This window comes from Passer montanus, unplaced genomic scaffold (genome assembly GCF_014805655.1).
Source record: "Passer montanus isolate IOZ18808 unplaced genomic scaffold, ASM1480565v1 scaffold140, whole genome shotgun sequence".
Taxonomy (NCBI): domain Eukaryota; kingdom Metazoa; phylum Chordata; class Aves; order Passeriformes; family Passeridae; genus Passer; species Passer montanus.
In genome coordinates this window covers 313,157-335,403 of record NW_024360942.1, presented here as the reverse complement: position 1 = coordinate 335,403, position 22,247 = coordinate 313,157, and the positions used below count along the sequence as shown (strand labels likewise).

The 22,247-nt window shown below is 43.2% G+C and overlaps 1 protein-coding gene across 4 annotated transcripts in view; it reads left to right on the top strand.

The window, feature by feature from the left end:
- Window positions 1–22,247, top strand: part of CPAMD8 (C3 and PZP like alpha-2-macroglobulin domain containing 8) — a 54,042-nt gene that overhangs the window by 17,778 nt on the left and 14,017 nt on the right. The window contains exons 19-35 of one of the 4 annotated variants that reach the window (XM_039700464.1): window positions 542–604; window positions 3,870–4,098; window positions 4,686–4,839; window positions 5,378–5,520; window positions 5,956–6,007; window positions 6,653–6,951; window positions 7,641–7,866; window positions 8,403–8,579; window positions 11,404–11,485; window positions 13,089–13,245; window positions 13,686–13,760; window positions 15,634–15,799; window positions 16,833–16,919; window positions 17,824–17,960; window positions 18,302–18,457; window positions 18,847–18,909; window positions 19,763–20,001. In XM_039700464.1, the coding sequence (XP_039556398.1) occupies window positions 542–604; window positions 3,870–4,098; window positions 4,686–4,839; window positions 5,378–5,520; window positions 5,956–6,007; window positions 6,653–6,951; window positions 7,641–7,866; window positions 8,403–8,579; window positions 11,404–11,485; window positions 13,089–13,245; window positions 13,686–13,760; window positions 15,634–15,799; window positions 16,833–16,919; window positions 17,824–17,960; window positions 18,302–18,457; window positions 18,847–18,909; window positions 19,763–20,001 (2,505 nt within the window). Of the gene's footprint in view, window positions 1–538; window positions 605–3,866; window positions 4,099–4,685; window positions 4,840–5,377; window positions 5,521–5,955; window positions 6,008–6,652; window positions 6,952–7,640; window positions 7,867–8,402; window positions 8,580–11,403; window positions 11,486–13,088; window positions 13,246–13,685; window positions 13,761–15,633; window positions 15,800–16,832; window positions 16,920–17,823; window positions 17,961–18,301; window positions 18,458–18,846; window positions 18,910–19,762; window positions 20,002–22,247 lie in introns of all 4 variants that reach the window. The other 3 variants (XM_039700462.1, XM_039700463.1, XM_039700461.1) reach the window with 3 other exon arrangements.

Sequence of the window (22,247 nt, the reverse complement as noted above, 5' to 3'; positions counted from 1 at the left end):
GGCTGTGAGGTACCACAGGTGATGAGGATGGGCCTCCCCTCTGCATCCTGAGCTTCCTGGGAGCCTCTCTTAGCAGAGGAACTTCTGGGCTTAGTTAAGAAATAGATGATGACGTATAACAGGTATAAAAAGCTGATTTAAATTGTTCAAATATTGGAAATCAGGACAATTCCAAGAGCAGGGATGTGATGCTGCTGCTGGAGGTCACGTGCTGCAGTTGTTCCCTTGATTCCATTTGGTGAAAGGATTTGGATCACAAACCAATTTCATTTTAGATTCCATTGTTTCTGCTGGTTGCAAAGGTTAACTTGCTTGTACTATTTTTTGGATTCTTGTTTCTGCCTGCAGAGTGGGTGTGCACACAAAGGGATTGTTTCAAAAGCAAATTTAATTTGTGTTATTCACTCCTTAATGAGTCTGCACCAGACAGAGTTTTGGTCATGTGAGCCAGAGTCAGGTGATAACTCTGATTTATCACTGACTGCTGGAAATATCTTATCAAAAGAATCCATTTGCAAGGATTTATTTCTTGTTCTAGCAGAGCAGAGAAGAGGAAAAGAACCTTCTTCCCTGAGACGTGGATTTGGCACTGCCTCAATGTCAGGTATTGGCATTAATTATATCCACAGGTTGTAAACAAAGCTCTTTAAAATCTAATGAGTTACACTGGCATTTTCTGTTTTTTAAAATTTTAATTTATTTTTTTTACTTTTCCCCCTATTGTTGCTGTTTTTCTTCATTACCACTAGAATCTTTGCACCAATTCCTCTGGTCCTGAGGTGTGTTCTCTTGCTTCAGGCTGGACCTGCCAGCTGTGCCCACATAGATTCTCTGTTAATTGCTCCTCAAATTTCACAGAGCCCTTCTTTCTCTGTCTTCTCCTGCAAGAACATCTCCCCCAGACCTCAATCTGCTGCCTCTCAAATCCTGGCTGCCTCTGGGTACAGTTGCAACTAAAAAAATAAATTATTGAAGGGATAACTAATCCATCCCACAACAGCACATCTAGAATAATTTGAAGCAATCATTAAAAAGCTTCTCCAGGTTTGCAAGTAAACTTCATCCTCAATAAATGATTGTAAATTAAATTTGACAGGAACTTGGAGCAAGTGTATTCAAATATGTTCAATTGAGCATGAAATATGCTTTGTAGAAATACACAAAGAATTCCAGAAGTGCCCGTTTGGGCCTCAGCAAGCCAGGGCAGTTAATTATAAGTAGGAGAGTGTGGAATAAAAAGTTGCAGATTGTGTTTTCTCTACTTCATTTCATTAGAAACAACTGAGTTGGAGCATTCCTTAATTTCCACTCTCTTGAACAGGAAGAATTTATTTTTTTTCTTCTACCATTTATAATTATAATATACAATCCTTAAAAAAAATTTAAAAAAAAAGAAACAAAAGCCTAATGTCAACTTCCCAAACCAATTCTGAAAATTCCTAGAGCCTGGCTGGAGGGTCTAATGGCTGGAAATGAGTGTGTACTTTGGCCCTGTGCCCAGAAGAGTAAGTGCCCTCATGTGTGAAAATAATGTTAATGCTGGTTATGGGCTGAAATCCCAGTGGAAAGAACATCAGCTGCAACAAATTGTCCGGTTAAACAGGCTGGAGGAGTGCCAGCCCCGGGGCAGGGCTGCCTCCTGCCTGCTCCCAGGGCTGAGCATCACTGCGGCTCCAGGGGCAGCGCCTCGGCGTCTGCTGAAAAGGAGGTGGCATAACTTCGAACTTTAAGCAGGTTTAGGTTGGATTTTGGGAAGAAATCTTTCTCTGAAGCCCTGGCTTGGGGTGCCCAGAGCAGCTGTGGCTGCCCCTGGATCCCTGGCAGTGCCCAAGGCCAGGCTGGGCAGGGCTGGGAGCAGCCTGGGACAGTGGGAGGTGTCCCTGCCATGGCAGGGGTGGCACTGGATGGGCTCTAAGGTCCCTTCCCACCCAAACCATTCCATGTTTCTGTGATTCAAGTGCTTTTCCCAAGGCTTTTCCCTCTGGAGTTTGAGCTGGGGGAACCACATTCACCAGCCAGTGCTTGGAGTCTGACTGAACTTATAAAAAGCACAGTGATCTCCACTTTTTGTTGTTTTACTCCTTTCCCTTTGTGATACAGACACAGAGATGAGTCCCCGATGAGCTGCCTGGCTCCTGACAGGAGCTTCAGGCTCACTGGGAATTCATTTATTGAGAGGAGCAAAGCAAAGCCAAGGTGCTTCACTGGTGCCTCAAGTGTGAGCAAACCCAAAAAGCAGTGGCAGCTCTGGGTGTGCATCAGGCACCCCATGAGGACAGCATGTCATGCTGGACACTTCTTCTGGAGACCTCCCATCCTCATCCTCCATGCCCCCAAAGCTGGCAGCATGTGTGTCAAGCTCTGGGGAATAAATAAGAACTTGTGAGGAAACAACCTTGGGGTGTGCTCACAACTGCAGCGATCATCCTGCCAGCTGAGCCATGAAATAACTTTTGTTCTTGTGTTAAAGGAAAAGTTTTCAGTTCCAGGCAGGGCCAAAGCTGCTTTTCAGGAGGGAAATAGCAAAGTCTGAAGAGCAAAACTGAATTTCTATTATTATAAAGCATGGAAGAGGTTACCAGGTTTATGATATCCCTTTGTGCTATGCACAGGAAAGCTAAGTACTCAGAGATTTGACTTTTAATAACTAATTTCAATCCTCATTGCAGGAAAATGATAGGTTTGGAAATTTTCTAATTTAGTCATTCCAAAACCAAACCAAAATGTTCCTGAATCAAAACAAGCAGTTGCTGAACTGGATGTTTAGAAAGTTTCTCATTTGTCCTTGCATTCAAGCAGAGCCTGCACTGTGGCAATGGACACAGGGACAATGAGTTCCAACAAAACCCACTTTTATTTCACTGGCTATTAAATCAATTATTGTTGAACTGGTTTTATCCAGGACTTTGGTCTGGGATTATTTCTTGTCTTTCTTTTTAGATTTTGGGGTTTGTTTCAGAGTTTTGGTGAGATTTTTTTAACTTCATGCAGACATTTGCCTCTTGAAAGTGAGGCTGAAAAGGAAGTTTTTAATCCAGGAAGAATTTGTGTTTTGCATGAGTAACTATTTGCTTTTCTGCAGCTTATAAATATTAAAAATTAAATATTTGCAGGTCTCAAAACTGGTAGAAAGCACAGAGCATTTTGTAAAGCTCAAAGCAGACAATGCTATCTGATAAATCTACATCTGGAGGGAATTCCCCAAAATGCTTGGGGGCATCATTAAAAATGTTAGGAAAATTAATGCACAAACACCAGAGGTTTATGTCCAAAAAGGAGACAGAAGAGTCCTTTGACTTTATTTGAATAAAGGGACAGGCCATGGGGCATTCCTCTAGGGTCTATCAAATTTTTGGAGGATGCACCCTCTTTTTTATCCCAATTTCCCTTCTCCCTTTCCCCATTGGCTGAGGTACTTGAGAGGTTCAGATTTCCCAGAACACCTGATACCAACGATTCCTCTCTAACGTATAACTCTCCTTTTTAACTTTTAGTTCTTATGGAATTTAGGCTTTCTTCTTCCCCATTATTTATTTCATCTTTCAATGTCTAATTTCATTCATCAGCAAACCTAAATTTTCTTTGTAAAATCAAATATCTTTTTCCATTCATCAATCAGTGCAATCCTTCCCATTTCTTTTATCTCCCAGTGCTGGTTTTATCTACAAGCAGACCCAGAGCTGGTTTGTAAAGACCACTATTTCTCTCAAAAATAATTTAATTACCAGCAGACCCACAGCTTGTTTTAAAGACAAATCTGCTATTCCTCTCAAAAATAATTTATTTACCAGCAAACCCACAGCTTGTTTTAAAGACAAATCCACTATTTCTCTCAAAACTAATTTAATTCTTGTGCTGTTTGGCAGCAGCAGCTCAGGGGAAGCCCAGCTGCAGGTGGAGGTGCCCGACTCCATCACCACGTGGATCACGGAGGCCGTGGCTCTGTCTGAGGAGAAGGGGCTGGGCATTGCCAGCCAGACAGAGCTGAAGACATTCAAACCCTTCTTCATCGACTTCACCCTGCCCTACCACGTCATCAGGGGAGAGCAGACCAAGATCCCCCTCACTGTCTACAACTACCTGCCCCTGTGTGCAGAGGTAAAGCTCAGCCCTCACCACACCTGGTGGGTGCTCTGCCTGCCACAGGGGATGAGGCTGGCAGAGGGGTAAGCTCAGCAGAGATGCTTTCAGAAGATAAATATTGCTTTTTTTCCAACTCGAACAAATGTCGTCGCTTGGTTTGGTTTTGGTTTGGGACGCCTGTGGTAGGGTGAAGTGTCTTGCAGCACTTCAGAAAAGCAAATGTTGAAAAAGGCAGGGAAAAGACATTTGGAAAGACATTCCCCAGTTTGGAATCTCATGCTGAACCAAAAAGAATTTCCTTCATAATCAAAAAGCTGCCAAAAATAGTTAATTTTGAAGGAATTTTTTATTCCCAAGAAATTCCATCTCCCTTGGTATTTTATTCTCTCACTCCCCATCTGCCCAGCTCCAGAGGTACTGGTAGAATTGCTGAGCTGAAAGTACTGCTCTCAGTCAAATCCATGGCTAGAAACTTTGAAGAAGGAATAATCTTCATTCTGTGATTGTTATGAAGAATTCTGTGGGTTTCCCATTGTTCACATAGATCACTTTGGCTTTGAGGCTGATATTTCCAAAAAATGACGTTCCCAAAATTTTCACAGGTCCACGTGAAGATTTCTGTCCCAAAAGGCATAAAGTTTGTTGGGCACCCTGGGAAGCACCACCTGACCAGGAAGAAGTGTGTGGCCCCTGGGGAAGCCAAGCCCACCTCCATCGTCCTGGCCTTCAACGAGCTGGGCCTGAGCAACATCACTGGTACCCACAACCCCAAACAGCTGCTAGAAGGGGTTTCACAAGTGTTTCTTCTTCTTCCTCTCTCAGGAAAAAAATTCTTATTTCCCTATTGCCCCAGTTCATTCATTCCACTTGCTGCCAGCTTGGCTTTTCAACCTCATTTATTGTAGGAGCAAATCCCCTGCCTGTGATGCAGAATGTACAAATAAACAGCAGGACATTCTCTGGCCATCAGTTTTCCTGTTGTGATATTAAGGTTGGGCCTCTTTCATTTCCCTGAAGAGATCAGTGGAAATTTTTAAACAGGAAAATAGCAACAAATTCTGTGCAAATAATCCCAGTGAAAACTAGGGAAGAGTTTCTCTATTGCCCCATGACTGTTCAAGTATTGCCTGGTTTTAGATGTGATCACTCAAATATGGATAAAGGGAATATCAGGGAGGTAATTACAGCACTTGCTGTACTGTTAATCAGCTGCTTCTAATTAGTTTGGATCTCTTTAACTTCTAGAGATCTTTATATCTCAAAATCTCTGCTGCTTTTCCCTTCTGTATCTTAGCAAAAGCTTTTGCCTATGGTGGGACCAACTGCTGCCAGGAGGGGATGCAGAGCCTGAAGAATGGCAAACACTCTGAGGACTCTTACATGGACAAAAGGAGCCCTGTGGGGGTGGATTATGTTCGCAGCAGTGTCATTATTGAGGTGAGAAAACACCAATTTATGGTAATTCAGGACAAAAAAAAAGCTTGGCGAATTGTGAAATCAAACGTGAGCAGGTTTGTAAAGATCCTCAAGGTGATTCATGGTGTGTTAGGAGATTGGAAATAATCAGCTTTAGTGGTTATTGTACAGAAAGAGCCCATTTGAGTCCCTCTGGTGAATCTTCAACACTGTTTAGGAGAAACAGCAGTGGATTTTTATGGGGTAAGCTTGCCCTGTTAATCTAAGAAATAAGATACAATGGAAGGTTCTCTGGCTCTGCTCTAGCTAACAGAACACAGTGCCATCACTTTTCTATAAAGGATATAAATCACTGCACAGCAGCGAAAATAATTTCTGTGTTTTCCAAGTCAAACTGGGATCTGTTCCTGCTAATCCAAGCCCTGTGGTTTATGCATGATTTCTGTCTTTCTATAGCCAGAGGGACTGTCCAGAGAATACACCTACAGTGTGTTCTTCTGCCCAAATGGTAAGTTCATGGTTTGAATGAGATATTCAGTTTGTTTGAATCAGTTTTAAAAAGAAGCATTTGGCTTAAAAAAAAAATTAAAAAAAATCTTTGTTTCCATTTCTCTGTGATTGATGAGTTATGGCGTGTAGGAAAAACTTGTAAATAAAGAGTCTTTCTTACCTGGCTGGCTAATTATGAATTTGCTCTAACTGCCCAAGTGATTTCTGGAAATGGCCATTAAATTCCTTTACTTTATGGAACAGTTTAAGTATTCAGCACTGTGGACAGTAACTGGGACTGTACTTTATTTTCAGCTGGTGCTTTAAGATTCAGTTCTGGAATCAGTCTGTCCTTTCTGCCAGAGATTTGGATAGCTCAGAGCTGGCTGCAGTAGCTGAACAGAGATGCTTTTGACCACTAGATTAGAAGTGAAAAATCACTTGCTGAGCTCCTAAGAAATTCAGCTGAGCAGTTTGAAGCATTTTCTGCCTTGAAGGGGGTAAAAATAAAAGATGAGAAGAAACACCCTTGTGTATTTTAATACTTCAAAAGAAGCTGGGGAAAAAGAAAAAACATTTACTTAGGAAAGGTCAGTTTGAATTTCAGTTATCAGCTCTAAGCTGAGCTCCAATTCTTCCAACATTCCCTTGTTTTTCTGACTAGAGAAAATACACATTTCCACACCTAACAAATATGAGTACCAGTACATGCAGAAGCCAGCCCAGATGAGGCACTTTGACCTTGCTGTGAAGGCTCACAACGATGCTCACCTGGCCCTGTCCTCGGGCCCCCACGACATGGCAGAGATGGCCGAGATCGTCATCGGGGGACAGCAGAACACCAAAACCTGGATTTCTACCAGCAAAATGGGAGAGCCAGTGGCCAGCAGGGACACGCCTGGCATCCTCTCCTGGGATGAATTCCGCAGCTTCTGGATCAGCTGGAAAAATGGAGTTATCCAGGTACTGAATCCTTCTGGAAATCTCTTTGTGAGCAGAGTTTGAGCACACACAGAGCAGTTTTTTCCTTGAGCTCCATTCCTCTGAAGCCCTGACCAGGCTGTTGTGGTCACAACAAATCTGCTTTTGCCATCAATATATTCTCAGGACCTCAATCCTTGTCATGGTTATACAAAGCAACACACTCCATTTTCAGAAGGCTTCAAAGCTGTTTTTATTCTAGCATGCATGTTTTTTATACCTATTTACAAAGCTCATAAATTTACACTTTACTCATTGGTCATGAGAGACAAACAAAGTGTTTATTGGAATAGTTGCAGGTTTCTCTTACTTATCCTTCCTTCTTTCTTGGTTTCTCTTACTTATCCTTCTTTCTTGGTTTCTCTGTCAACAACCTTGGTAGAAAATTCTGTCAGGGGTAAACATGGATCCTCTTCTCAAACATCTCTCTGTCTCCCAGAAGCCACTGTAAAACCTCTTCCACAAGTCCTCAACTCTTGTAGTGATGAAACCTTGCAGGCCAAGCCTGTGGATTTCCCATTTTACTTGCCTGGATTGTTTTGTGGGTGGGAAGGAGAGAGGCATTGCTGCATCTGCAGGGCACACCTGAGCTGGGAGGTGTCCCACACACGAGGCAGAGCGACTCCACCTCTGTGGGCTCTTGGATCTCCATGGTCTCTTGTCCCTTTCAGGTTGGCCACGGTACTCGGGTGCTAAACGAATCTATAATTGTGGAGTGGACAGTCCCCAAACAGCTTGAGGTGAAGTACATTGGCTTTTCCACAGGCTGGGGGTCAATGGGAGAGTTTAAAATTTGGAGAAAAGAAGAGACTGATGAAAATCACAATGAAGCATTTACTCTTGGAGTTCCCCACAACATAATTCCAGGATCAGAAAGAGCTACGGCTTCAATAATAGGTATCAATTATCAGGAGGTATCACTTAGGTACCCCTTCTCAAATGTGCACAGATGCTCCAGCTGTTACTTCTGACCAGTACTTGAGTAATGCACACCAGATAAGATAGTCACAGGCATTTCAAAAGGTTTATTACTGCTTAATTCTGGGGCAGATCATTCCTTGGGGTTTTTGGCACTTGTTTGAAGCCTGTTTGGGTTGACAGTGGCTTAAAGTTGGTGCCACGTGAGGGGCTTGGCAGGGGCACTGTCTGTTACAGCTCGTGGTGTTTATTTCATTGTCATCCCCATCACAAATTGTGGTCTAAACTGGGAAGTCGTGGATAATCAAAGGCTGAAATGTGGAATTTCTTTAATCCAACATGAGATTGAAGGGCTAGGACCTAACAGCTGAAGGACTTCCCACTTGTCACAGTTTATTTAAGCTGATTTGGGGTAGCCAGGAGCTATTAGTGCAGTGAGGTGGGGGATAACCATAAAACACCAAAAGGAAACTTCACTTGCCTGATCCTGAACATCTCCCCTCTTCCTCAAACAGGAGATGTGATGGGTCCTACCCTGAACAACCTGGACAACCTGCTGAGGTTGCCCTTTGGCTGTGGGGAGCAGAACATGATCCATTTTGCTCCCAATGTCTTTGTCCTGAAATACCTGCAGAAAACCAAGCAGCTCAGCCACGAGGTGGAGGTTGAAGCTACAGATTACCTCGTTCAAGGTAACCCATCACAATTACATTTACAGATGGAGAAAAGGCTTTGAATTCATAGTTTTGCTTTGCATGTCACTTTTTCTAACCAAGAATAGCCCCAGTGATGATGAGGATTCATCATTTCTTGCAGGATAATCTCAGCCTGACAGATTTTGATGGCAAGATGTTTTCCCCAGTATGTAACCTGTGCTTCCCTTCAGTAACTCCTAGTTCAGATGTTTATTGATTTATCTTTATCTTTTTTTAACTTAGCTGATTTCCGTGTTTAAACATTTTAGAAACTAAAGGAAAATTCAATTTAGTGAAAATCTGTATATTTAGGGAGTTTTGCCTTATTCATAGATTGTCCTTTCAAGCCTTTAGTCACTAAAGTTATGGTTCTTTTCTGGACTTCTTTTTAAACAGTATTTTCTTAGTATACCCAAAATCAAAATTTAGTATCCAAAGTAGTTAAAACCTTCATTATATGGCTCTAGGTTATCTGTCCTTTCAGTGTCCTGTCCTATTTTGCTAAGCAGCTCAAAACAACCTTTTTTGTTTTTTTCTTTTCCTTTTTTTCCCCACTGTTTTTCTCAGCATTTGTTTTGGGAAGAGCCACATGCAAAATAGTTTTATAACTAAGTGCAATTCTCAGGACAAGTAAGAATTCAGAGATCATTAAAAACCAGAGTGACCCAAAGGGACAAAGCTCTCTTGTGTATGAGTCAGACAATAGTCATGTCATGAAATCAGAGGTGACAGGGTTAGGTGGTTCTCCTCTGAAAATATAAATATAAAATGTAATATGTGAGATATTTCTTGTGTTCAGCAGCAAAAGCCCAGTTCTGCTTCCTCTGCCTGGCTCCAGTCATTTCACTTGTAATTTTCTGTGCTTGCTGGGAGCAGTGAGGCAAAGGGAATTTGTTAATGGCCCGAGTCAGTGTTTCCTTTGCAACATCATTTGCTTTTGTTTCTTTTTATGAATCTGCAAACCTTCCAGGTTTTTGGCTCCAAACTCTGTTTGCTAATTAACCCTTACGGAAGAAACCCCCAAGAGTTTTAAACCCTTCTGTGTTCACTGGAGCCCTGCCAAGTGTAAGGTTTAGATGGGAAATGCTCACTCTAGAAAGGCTTTTGTGATTTACCAAGCCAGAAAACTTCTTCATCCCTCAATCATCCATCATGGAAAGTGCTGATAACAAATACCAATAATTCCCATGTGTCCCCTCTTCTTTTGAAGTGGCCTGGGCTAAACCAGTCAGTATTTTTTCTACTTTCCCACCAAAGAAAAAAGCAGGTGAACAGGGGAAAACTGGAGAGGGGAAGGTCTGCAGTGAGCCCCAGCACCCAGAGGAGTGTTTAGAAAAGAGGAGGGCTCAGAAGAGCATAAAGTCTGTGCCACTCCCAGTCTATAAGCAAAGAAGAATAACAGCAAGAGCAGTGAAGCATAATTCAGCTCAAATTCACAGAATTACAGAATATCCTGAGTTGGAAGGGACCCACTGTGATCATTCCAGTCTCTGGAGTGAGTGGCCCATACAGCCTTGGCAGTTCTGGCACCATCAACATTCAAAAAGAGGAGAACAGGAACAGGAGAAGAGTGATATAAAATATAAGGACTGAATGTGTCCTTTCACACACTGGAAATGAACACTGAGGAGCTGCTGAAGCAGGCTCAGTAGTAAATCCTACCTGAGGGCTGCAGGGGGGGAAAGCAATTTAATTTATTTAACACCTATTTTTTTGGAGGAAGGAAAAAATAATACCATTACTTAGGCTTTCTGCCAGGTATTTGTACCTGTCCCACCACCCCCAGACAAAGATGTGGTGGCTACAAGAGCATCATCAACCTCTAGGTCTTCATTCCTCCCGTTTTCCCTGGGAGCACTGGGCAGTGTGGGAGTCATGGGCAGCCCCTCCCCAGGGACTGAGCTCTGCAGAGAAACTTTTCCCCCCACAAATGAAACAATAATCCACTGCCATAAAAACGTTGTGTGGAATAAAACTCCTGTGCTGCAGAATTCAGCAGGCATTTAGTGTCTTTTGACACAATCTTCTTGCAGGTTGGAGTTTTCCTTCTCAGAAATATCCATCCTGGAAGGTTTGACTCCCATGGGTGTTTCAGAGCTTTATCCAAATGTGTGTTGTGTATTCATCCATGTGGAGGGATGAATACACATTTCATACAATTCATTTGTTGGGATGGGCATGGCTGCAGACAAACAGGTCTGAGAAACAAATAATTTTCCTAGTAGAAAGAGCAATCTTTTTTTTTTTCCATTTTCAGCCTCAGAAGACATTCCAGGAGAGAGTTCTTATCTTCAGCATTCACCTTAATTATTCACCTAATTATTATAATGTTAATGATGATGTCTAAAGCAAGCCTTGGGACAGCCCCTGCAGCTGGAGGTGTTCATGCATGGAGGTCACAGCTGTTGTTTTTATGTTACCTAAAGTTGTTCCAAGCAACAGCTTTGGGAGAAGTCAGAACCCAGCTGTAATGTCACAGCCAAAAGCTTTTCATTTGTAAATGGAAGTAAAATGGAAGGAGAGTGGCTGTATGCTTAAGTAAAAGCCTTTTGATAATGCATTTTATCAGAGAAGTGTCAGATTTTTAGCATTTGCAGTGTCCAAAAGGCAGGAGCTGCAGTGTCCCAGATGTTCCCCTGAGCAGATTTCTGGATGAGCTGCACACAGAGCTGGCTCTCACTCACAGCAGAATAAGAAGCTGCCTCAGGCAGCAGAATCCCTTACACATGTTCCAGATGTCCTGAGTCTTCATTCACTTTAAATACTCATTTTTCTCTGTGTCAGGAGGTTTTGGACTCCCCAATTCTTTTGTGCCTTGCAGGCTACCAGCGCCAGCTGACCTACAAGAGGCAGGATGGCTCCTACAGTGCTTTTGGGGAGAGGGACTCCTCAGGGAGCATGTGGTGAGTGCCTATTTAAAACTGAGCTCAAACTAGTTAAAACTGAGTAAGAAAAGGGCTAAGTGTTTGCTAAACAGGAAGAACACACAATTGGCTGGGAAGGGGGAGTAATTTTCCAGCTTCTCTCGTGGTATCACACACAGTGGAGAGCAGAAATAAAGCAATAATATTCAGTGACTGTGGAGTTGCTGTACAGTGCTGCTGAGGGCTCTGACTGCACTAGCTGGTGTTTCATAGGTAATTCAGGGCTCACGAGCAGCTAGGAGAGTTAAATCTGCTAGTTAGTGCAGGTTTCAGGCACAAACTGTAGTTAAGGATCATATCTGCTACTGCAATAGCAATTAAGGGGTATTTAAGTACCTGATTCCATTAGGGAATGGGGTTTTGCCTGAAGCAGGGAAATGTGGCAGAGGCTTCTGTCAGGTGAAAAACCAACCAAAACTAACTCAAAACCCCTCAAAGATATCCTTGTACCAACAGGATGGATTTGTGCACTGTTATCCTTGGAGATACTCCTTAAATAAGTTTTCTGTGACATCAGTTTGTTATATATTCATAATTATGTGTAGTGAACTTTTTCTCTAAACTAGTTTACATATTCTATGAATTGTTTAGCATGGCTCCTCCTTGGTTCTACTTTTTTAGAGTGTGTGGATACCTTGGTTGTGGTTTTAGTCTTTCTTTATTATCATTTTTAGTTTTGGCCCTGGCTCACACTGTGTTCAGTCAGTGAGTGCTGATAATTGACAGATCTGTAGCAGGTGTCTTCATTATATTTTTATTGGATCTTATCCCATCCAAGCAGGCGTTTTAACACAAGCACACTTATATCAGCTATTTTACTACTATGTCTAAGTTTAATTAACTAAATAAATAAAAACTATATCTTTATAACAGAGTTATTTTAACACCACACATATAAAATCTATTTAAATATTTGCAAAAAGCCAATATTATAATATGGATCTATAACAGAGGGAACTTCCACCTCAGCCCCAGCATCTCCCAGTCCCTGGATGTGAAATGTGGTGACACAGAATTACTCAACACTCCAAAAATCCCCTGCCAGGCAGCAGAGTTTGCTACCCTCCCATTCCTCGGGGGCTTGTAAATGCAATGACTCAATCCCCCCAAGCTGGCCAGTGCTCACACTTGTTGTCAGAGGTTTAGAATTCCAAAAACACTTCTGGTGCTTTCTGAAGTCTTAATTCTGTATAAAGTGTAACACAGCTTCAGGCTTGAGGAAAGGATCTGGATTTCTTATGAGAAATATATTGATTCTTAATTGTAAAATACTTATTCTCAGCTTAAAAACTTTAATAATTTGGGATAAAAAAGAACCGTATTTCAGAGTGTGCCATAATTATGGCAAGTAAACCTTTGAGTTCTACTTTTCAGTTTAGTTTGTTGACCTTTAATTCTTTTCTTACCCAAAGTCTGGACAGTGATCAGGTGCTTTTATGTCCCATGACCTTTAACAACAATATTTAGTGTTTCCCAACAAGATTTTTTTCAATTTGTGCTTTCTAAGAATATAGTTTTTTCCTTACAGGTACTTTAATCTGAATTTGTTTTCTCAGTAAAGATGATTAATTCATTTTTACAGGTTAACAGCTTTTGTCCTCAAGTCCTTTGCTCAGTCCCGTGGGTTTATTTTCATTGACCCCAAAGAACTCACAGCTGCCAAAGACTGGATCATCCAGCACCAGAAAGAAGATGGTTCTTTCCCTGCTATGGGCAGGATACTAAACAAGGACATTCAGGTAAAAACCACCCAGGATCCACTTGCAGCAAGGACATTGGAAAAGTTATTATCAGAACATGAAGTGATGCAGTTTGAGTATGAATTTTACACTTGAAAGGCTGGGATGCTACAGGGAGAACCAGGGGAATTTCAGTTCAAAAAAGCCTATTAGAATGTGTCTGTGGGGTGTCCTCAGAGGATGGAAATCAAGGTGTGAAGTCTCACAAAATACTACATTAAATGTGTCCTCAGGCCAGGCACATCTGGCTCCAGCCAGTGTGGGCTTGGGTTCCTAAATTTTGTACTCCTTGTGTGTGCAATGGAAAGAAATTTGATGATGCTTCAGCTTCTCCTCTGGTTCTAACACATCCTTTGCATTGCTTCAAAGTCTGGGGTTTTTTTCCCCAGTGTCCTTTTCTCCAGTTTTCATCCAGTGGTTTGTGTTGTTTCCCCTCCCAGGGTGGGATCCATGGGAAGATCTCCCTGACAGCTTATGTGGTTGCATCTCTTCTGGAAACAGGTGTCACTTCTGAGGTAACAAAAGCTTGGTTAAAGCACCTCCAAAAATCCTCTCTATTCTTCCTTTATAAAAACTTTATTTTGCTGCTGTTTGCCTTCAGAGGTTCTGTGCTCTCTAGAATGACTGACAGCATCCAGGGAAGGGAGGCCTTGGGATTGTTCTGAAGTTAAAGAATCTGTTTTGAAGTTGTTCAAGGTGGTCTCCCACCCTCCAGCCATCAGCTCATGATTGTTTCACCAGAGCAAAACACTCCCCTGCAGCCCCATCCCTCAGCCTCTCCCAGAAATTACTGCAAAAGGAGTTTTCTGCCTCTCAGCTTCAAGCTGTGAGTGCAGCCTGTGCACATCCTGCTCTCCTGCCTGTAGAGACTCAGAAATCCTGGCTTGGTGCTAAAAGCAGTTTAACTTGGGGATCCAGAGAGCTCTTGTGGTCTGGCTTGGCTGCAGGGGCCAAAATGCTACTGCTGTTAGATTACAGTGCCTTTGGAGAGCTGAGCTCCTGCACTGTGCTGGATTCAGGGCTCTGGAGAAAAATGTTTCTGTTCTTTGCAATGAGACAGAGCAGGAACACTGCAAAAAAGAGAAACAGCTGTGTAGAAACAGCCAATTCCATGGGGAAAAAACCCAAATTTCCAGTAGAACTGGTATTTTTGGGATTCCTCCTTAAAACTCCTGCTTACACAGTGCTCCTGCCCTCTGATGTGTTTCTGCCAGCATGCAGTTTCACTAGGATGGAGATGTTTAGCTAAGATTATGGTGACATTCCCCCTGCCTAGGACTGGGAAGATGCTCCCTTGGAGCCAAGGGAGAGGGCAGGGGGGCTGTGCATGGGCAGAGCTGTCTGGGAGGTGAAAGGAGGAGGTGCAGTGGGTGTTGCAGCACCTCTTGGTGATCTGCTCTCACACAAAAGGGTCCATTCAGGCACAGCCCTGTGGGTTTGTGGAGGTGTCAGAACAGCCAGTGCCCGTCAGGACCTCTGATAACCTCAGCACTCCTCACCCACCCTGTGGAGCCTGAGGAGTGAGACCAGGCTGCTGCTGCAGGCAGATGCCCCCTAAGCCCCTGCTCTTGGAGTGGAAGGCTTTCAACCTTATTAAAAATTCAGAAAACCCTGCAGAGCTCACAGAGGAACTTCCTGCCTCCCTGTCAGCAGTGTCCCCCTGTGAGCAGTGATGTGATGCTCTCTCTGGGCTGCTGTGTGTCAGGACAGCCCCAGCAGAGCAGTTTCTGTGCATTCTAATGGTTTTCCTAGAGGGGATTTGTGAGTGTTCCTAATGATCTTAGCTAGGAAATGAGGAAGGGGAAGGTTAGTGCCACAGGGAAATCAAAGGAAACCAAATTACATCAAGTCCAATTAAATTGTTTCTATAAATTATCAGAGCCACGTTCCTGCATGGTGAGGTCATTGGGGGAGTTAATAAAACATGTTTGTTGGCTGCAGGGACCCCTGGGAACCTTGGCCTTTATTATCCTCTGGCGTCTGCCAGACGCTCCAGAGTGTCAGGAACACAATCAAACCTCCAGCACAGAACTCGCCCCTGCCCTGCTCATCTGCTGCCTTGCAGGGGCACACAATTTCTTCAGCTTTAGGGGAGGAAAAGTGTGTCTCAGTGTTAGCTCAAATCATTCTTACTCTGCTGTTTGCACCTTTTCTTTTTTAACTTTTGATGCATGGCTTTTCTCAGGGTGTCCAATGTGTTCTCAAAGTGGCCATGCTGTTCTGCAGACAGAAAAAATGTATCTTTTTGAGTTTATTATGTGTTTTTTGTTTGGATTTTGTTGTTGGTTTTTGTTTGGTTGCCTTTTATTTTAATGTAACTCGTTAATAAAATGATTCTAACTTCTGAAACTGATACATCTACCTGGGCTCTTTCCCCTGTGAATGCAGGAAGAAAGAACAGCTGTAGACAAAGCAAAACACTTCCTGGAGTCCAACCTGTACTCAGCAGAAGACCCCTACACCACAGCCCTGAGTGCCTACGCCCTGACCCTGCTGCACAGCCCCAGTGCAGCTGCCACGCTGCGCAGGATGAACAGCATGGCCATCACCCAAGGTAGGATGCTCGACAGGAAAACTCAGCCAAACCTGGTGTTTCTTTGGCCATGTGAATTAAAAAGGGAGATTCTGCCAGCTGGAGCTGAGCTGAGCTGTTTGGAAGTTTGCTGTGCTCTTGTGTTCTTCACTGTTCTGTCCCCACACTGACCAAGCACAGCCTGGATGGGGCTGTTTGGGTTCTGGAGAGGATGGGGCCTGGGGGATGAGGGATTCCTCACTGACAGGTTCTGCAGTTTCACTGAAAGAGACTGATTTTGGAATGGAAAAAAAAAAAAACAGAAGAAAACTCCCATCTCTCTGAAGTGATTGATAACATTTGTGTTCATATGGACTAATGCAAGGAAATCATCACAGTTTCCTTTCACAACCATAACTGGGCTACCATGAAGCTCCTTTGTGCCCTCTTTAGGATCAGAACCTTGGTAGGATCCTTTAAATCCTATCAGAAGAGGAACACCAACGGGACAAACTGTAAATCTGGAAATTTTTCAGTACATTATAAAGAAAACACATAGAAAATGAAGAGGTGAGATTTTCATACAAAGCCAAGGTGGCACAGTTTGTCTTTGTAAGGCATGGGTGCTCCCTTTGGAGAGGGCTCCACACGTGAGGCTGATGCTGAAGGAAGGCAAGTGCAGCAGAATCACAGAATATCCTGAATTGTAAGGGACCAACTCATGAGTGAGTGGCCCACACAGAGATCAGTGGTGTTCAGTTATATTCTCTAACCAGCAGAGTGATTTTGAGTTGTTCAGAGGCTCTGCAGTGCCCTGTGACACCTCGCATTCCCTGATGGTGTATTTGAATCCAAAATCCAAAAATCACCCAGTTTTTCACACTGAATCATCTCTGTCATTCCAAAGGGAGCCCTTTGCCCAGGGTGTCCAAAAGGAGAGACAGTGCAGCTCAGGGCAGGGAGCCAATGCTCCCTGCATTCAAACTCCAAAAGTGGAATTTGACTCTTCTCGTGCACAGAGGCTCAGCTCCACTCCTGCTCTGCTAACACCCCTGTCCCTTTCCCTTTGTCCCAGATGGATTTACACACTGGAGCCTCACGGGAACCCTTGTCACTGATGAAGACACCTTCATGGGGTTTAATGATGGACTCTCTCAATCAGGTAATTGGGAACCTGCAGGGCAAAGGCAGAGAAAAGGGAAGGGCTGCCACACCAGCCTGCATTGCAGGGAGTTGTTTATAAAGTACAAGGTATTCTGAAATTGTCACTCAGTCAGGGAAGAGTCCAGAGAAGAGAGAGCTCAGAAAGGCAGGTAACATGCTGAAAGAATACATGAGAGACAGAGCAAGATGTGGTCCAGACAGGATGGGTTTTTCAGTCCCACATGTCTCAGCAGCTTTCACTCCATTTTTTTTTAAAGACAGAATCCCACATGGCTTTCACTTTTCTGTCAGGGAGTAATAATTCAGAATGGAAATCTGAGGGAATTTAAATGTATTTCATTTTAGAGCTATTTATCTTTGTGTTTTCAAATGGACCTAAAGATTGTAGCACTGACACTTCAGCTGATTTTTCTAGACTTTAGGTGCCAAAGCCAAAGAAAAAGTGAATGATACTGTAATTTTCAAGCCCCTAAAGCTATTGACTCTTTGGATGTGAAGTAGGTGCAGCAGTGCTCAAGAGGGATCTGACTGGATATTGTATGAAAATCTCTAGGGCAGGACAACAGTGTGGGCAGCAGCAGAGTAGAACTGGAGTGGGAGAGGAATTACTTGTGGGATACAGTCAAGAAAAAGGAGTTTATCTATTGTGTAAATATATTTATTATTGGTTATCTATTGCCTGAAGGGAGGCTTTTGTTGAAAGCAGAGGTATTTTAGGCAGGTGAAGCTCCTTGGGTATAGACATTTTAACTTCCCTTTTCCTGTGTTTACTTCTACAGACTCTTAACTTTTTAGAATTATGTCTCAGTTAATAAATATTCATAGAACTATCTCTAGACCTGCTTGGATTCTCACTTCTAGGTGGTATTTTGATGGGTTTTTTAAATTCACCCCTCTTCCAGTTGTTTCTGCAGAGGTGGAAATGACATCTTATGCCCTTCTGACCTACACACTCCTGGGAGACGTGGCCTCTGCACTCCCTGTGGTCAAGTGGCTCTCACAGCAGAGGAATGCCCTGGGAGGATTCTCATCTACTCAGGTGGGCAGCCTCTGGAAAAGGTAGCTGGGATGCAGGCATTGGCAATTGATTCAGGAATGTGGAGTTTCTATCTTCCTGACAGAAATTGTTTGTGTTCTGGTAAGAAGAAAAACTCTCCAGGGCTCTTTACTGCTTCCTCCTCAGACTGGTAATTTGAAAGGAACCTGGAGTTTGTCCTCACAGGTGCCTTTGATAGAAAAAGTGAGCAAAACCTGGTGTTTATTTTGCCATATGAATTAATAAGGGAGATTCTGCCAGCTGGAGCTGAGCAGAGCTGTTTGGAAGTTTGCTATACTCCTGTATTCTTCACTATCCTGATTTCTCCCTCTTCTGGCCCCCAGGACACCTGTGTGGCCCTGCAGGCTCTGGCTGAATATGCCATCCTTTCTTATGTTGGAGGAGTCAACCTGACCATTTCCTTGGCTTCCACTAACCTGGACTACCAGGAGACCTTTGAGCTTAACAAGATGAACAAAAAAGTCCTTCAGACTGCAGTGGTAGGTGGTTTTGTGCAGGCAGGTTGTTAAAGCAATCCATGTGAGCTGGGTTCTGAATGAGGACTTGGATCAGGGATGGTAAAAGCAGAAGTTAAGCACTGAGACCTGTGGGACTTTCTGTGGGTTTGTGGATGGATTCTGCTGGGAAAGAGACAGCACTCCTAATTAAAGGCATTTTTCACCATAACCAATGCCTGATGTTTACTTTGTGCTGCTGTTTGTCTCTGCCATTGTAAGTGCAGGTGGTGAAGAGACTAAGCCATGCTCACTTCACTTCTGCAGTGAAGTCCTTTATAAAGGTATTTTGTACAGAACAGAGCTAAATTTAATATTCATTTCCATTCTGAGTGCCATGTCTTGTCTGTGTCTCACCTGTGCATTCTCTCCAGATCCCCAGTATTCCAACAGGGCTGTTTGTGAGTGCCAAGGGTGAAGGCTGCTGTCTGATGCAGGTAAGCTTGTCATGGGGCTGGAGGAAGCATGGCAGCAGATGATCTCTAACCTCACAGCCTGTCTGCTGCTTTTGTCATCCCACTTTGCTGTGAGGGAGGACTTACACTTGGAATTTCTCTCAAAATAGTTCTATAACTATTGGTGTTGCTTTAATTTGGGGAGTGAATGTGTAGATGTCTATGGAAGCTCTGGTAGATCTTATATAGAGATAGAATTGTGTGTTATTGTAGCAAGAGTACCCTGAACAGGGAATAATTAGCATTGACTCCATGATTGCAGAAGGCTGATCAATTGCTTTATTAAGCTATACTAATACTATACTATACAATTAAACTCATAACCTTTATAGATTGTCTGATGTAATTTTAATTTAATTGCTCAATCTTGCTTTATTAAGCTATACTATACTATACTGTACTATACTATACTATTAAACTCATAACCTTTACAGACTGTCTGATATAGTTTTAATTTAATTGGTCAATCAATCTAAATACAATCCAGTGTCCATCTAAGAAATCACCCTTTGGTAAACAATCTCCATAACACGTTCTGCATGTGCACAACAACAGGTGCAGCAACTGGAGATAAGAATTGTTTCTCATTCTCTTCTCTGAACTTTCTTACAGCTTCTCACAGCTTCCCAGGAAAATCCTGGGAGGGAACTATGTCTCTCTCTGCTCAGAGGACATGTGATTAGCACATGTGGTAAATCCTCTGTTGTCCCTGTGCCTGCCATTCCCAACTCTGAAGAGATCTTGTGTCTGTGCTGGACGTTTGTGGACACTTGGAAACGTTGGAGCTGTAATATTCCACCCTGATTTGTTTTACTTTCCCCTCTTCCCCCTGCAGATCGATGTCACTTACAATGTACCTGATCCCATAGCCAAGCCAGCCTTCCAGCTGCTGGTGACCCTGAAGGAGCCCAAGGCAGAGCAGCCCCTGCCAGCCCCAGCCCCGCTGCGCTTGGGCTCTGCCGCCGGGCGCCGCCCCGGAGCCCTGCACAGGGACAGGGCCCTGGGGGACGACGAGGACCCGGCCTCAGACCAGGACCACCGAGAGTACAAAGTCATCCTGGAGACCTGCACGAGGTAGGAAGTGCCAGTCCTGCCCCCTCACAGAATGTTTGGTTTGCTGGTCTTGGTGTGCATTGTCACCAAAGGGGTACTGGGGACAGGCAAAGGTGGTACAGAGACTCTGTCTTCAGAAGGCATGGAAAGTCCTTTATTGTTAGAAATCCACAGTTCTTACAGAAACAATGGTGGATCTAAGACCTGATTGCCTTTAGGAATCTTCTTTCACCTATTGGTCAAGGAGGGACAGCTCCCTCTTGTAAACGTCTTTGACAAACAGAGATTGCCTGCCAGGTGCAGAGATTGAGTGTCACCCTGTTCTTTTGAGGTCTTCTGAGCCTTCTGATGTTTATATTCTTGTAATGAACTTTCTCATGGACTTTATATAATAATTAATTGTTTTACATTCTTTTCTGGAGGAGGAAAAATTTGATGGACTGTTAGTTTGTCCAGTGTCATTGGAGAGGTGACACTGTCATCCTCCAATCCACTGTCACTTATAGAAATCTATAAATGTTAGAGTCAGAATTAAACTTTCCCTCTTTTTTTACCTGAAAGATTCCAGTGTCTGCATCATTCTATTTCGTGTCCTAGAGCGACAATGGAGATAATTGTTTTAATTCTTCCTCTGAGCTTTCTCACAGCTTCCCAGGAAAATCCTGGGAGAACTCTGTCTCTCTCTGTTCAGAGGATGTGTGATTACTACAGTGCACAGCCCCGCTGTGCCAGGAAAGCACCGAGTTCTCTCTTGCTGTGCTGGCTGGATCTCAGGATTTTCAGCAGAATTTTCAGCCACCGCTGTGGGTTGTAGGACAGAATCATTCCAAATTACAAATGTGATGTTATTTCCTTGTATAAGGATGAAAAGAAAAGGTTCTGGATTATTTTCACCACTTGGGTTGTAGGACAGAGTCATTCCAAGGTCATTCTTGATCATTTCATTGCTAAGTGTGTGTCAAAGGTAGAGGAACAAGAACACCTTGAGGTTTTATCACTGAGTTTCATTATTGTCTCTCCAAACCCTGAAAAATTACAAATGTGGTGTGATTTGCTTGTATAAGGATGAAAAGAAAAAGTTCTGGATTATTTTCTTAAAAGACTCAAAGAGCAAGGTAAATTCAATTGGTTGACTAATATCTTAATTGTGTCAATAGTTTTATAATTATTACTGACTTGACTTTATTATTTGAGCTCCTTAGTGGTTCAGTTTTGGATAGCAAAATCCTAACAAAAGATGCTTGTTGCCATGGTATGAATTTGGAATATATGGCAAAGACACAATATATGCAGATATTTGTTAATAAGCTCTTAAATTCCTTATCTCCTTGCTCCATGTAATGACATGTAAAATAACTTTTTTAAGTGGCATGATCCAGAAATTTTATTTCTAGCTCTCAAAGCACTTTGCAGAGACATGAGCAGTTCTGTCTTATTTTATAGATTGTCTAAAGCCAAGCTGTTTTCTCACAATAACTTGAATTTTCCAAACAGCAGCAAGAATAGTTGCTGACCCTTATTAAATCCACTTACAAGTTTTGCTCAAACACCTTGCTACTGCTGCAGTCGTCAGGGATTGCTGATATCTTTAGAAAGCATTTGGATTTTTAGGGAGGTTATTGGGAATTTGACCCAGGAGAGATAAAGCCACAACCAGAAGAAACCATTTCCAAGAAATTCAGAACTAATTTCATGTTTGTGACCAGGAGCATGGCAGGTGCTGCTTCTCTCCAACAGGAAGGTCCAGAGGGTGGCTCAGATGGAAATGGAAAATTGTGGCTGCCCTATCAGAGCTTAATGGGAAACTCTGGCTCCCCTGTCAGCTTCTGTCCCTTCCTTCCTGCAGAGGCAAGGGCACACAGAGTCTGCAGAGCTGAGCAGAGCTGCAGGGCCCCAGGAAAAGCTGGGATTTGTTTTCCCTGGCCCATGGGGCAGTGTTATGGCACAGGCACTGCCCCCCTGTGTCACTGTGCCAACCTCTTCTCCCCCTGCCCGAGCCCTCAGCCTGTTTTGGGGAGAGGATAAAATTCCACAGTGGTGTCAGATGCTGAGGAGGCTGCCCTGCATCAGCACAACCTCTCTGCTGATAATTCTGAAACTCCTGCCCTGGGAATTGCTGCAGCTGAGGCAGAAATTTGAGAGGAAGCCCAGTGCAGGGAGATGGATTGCTTGGAAAGGAAACAAAAGCAAATAAAATCTTCCTTTCCTCCCCTTCTTCCTGTAATGATGCTCTCAGCTCCATCATCATCTTGCTGGGGCAGTGTGAA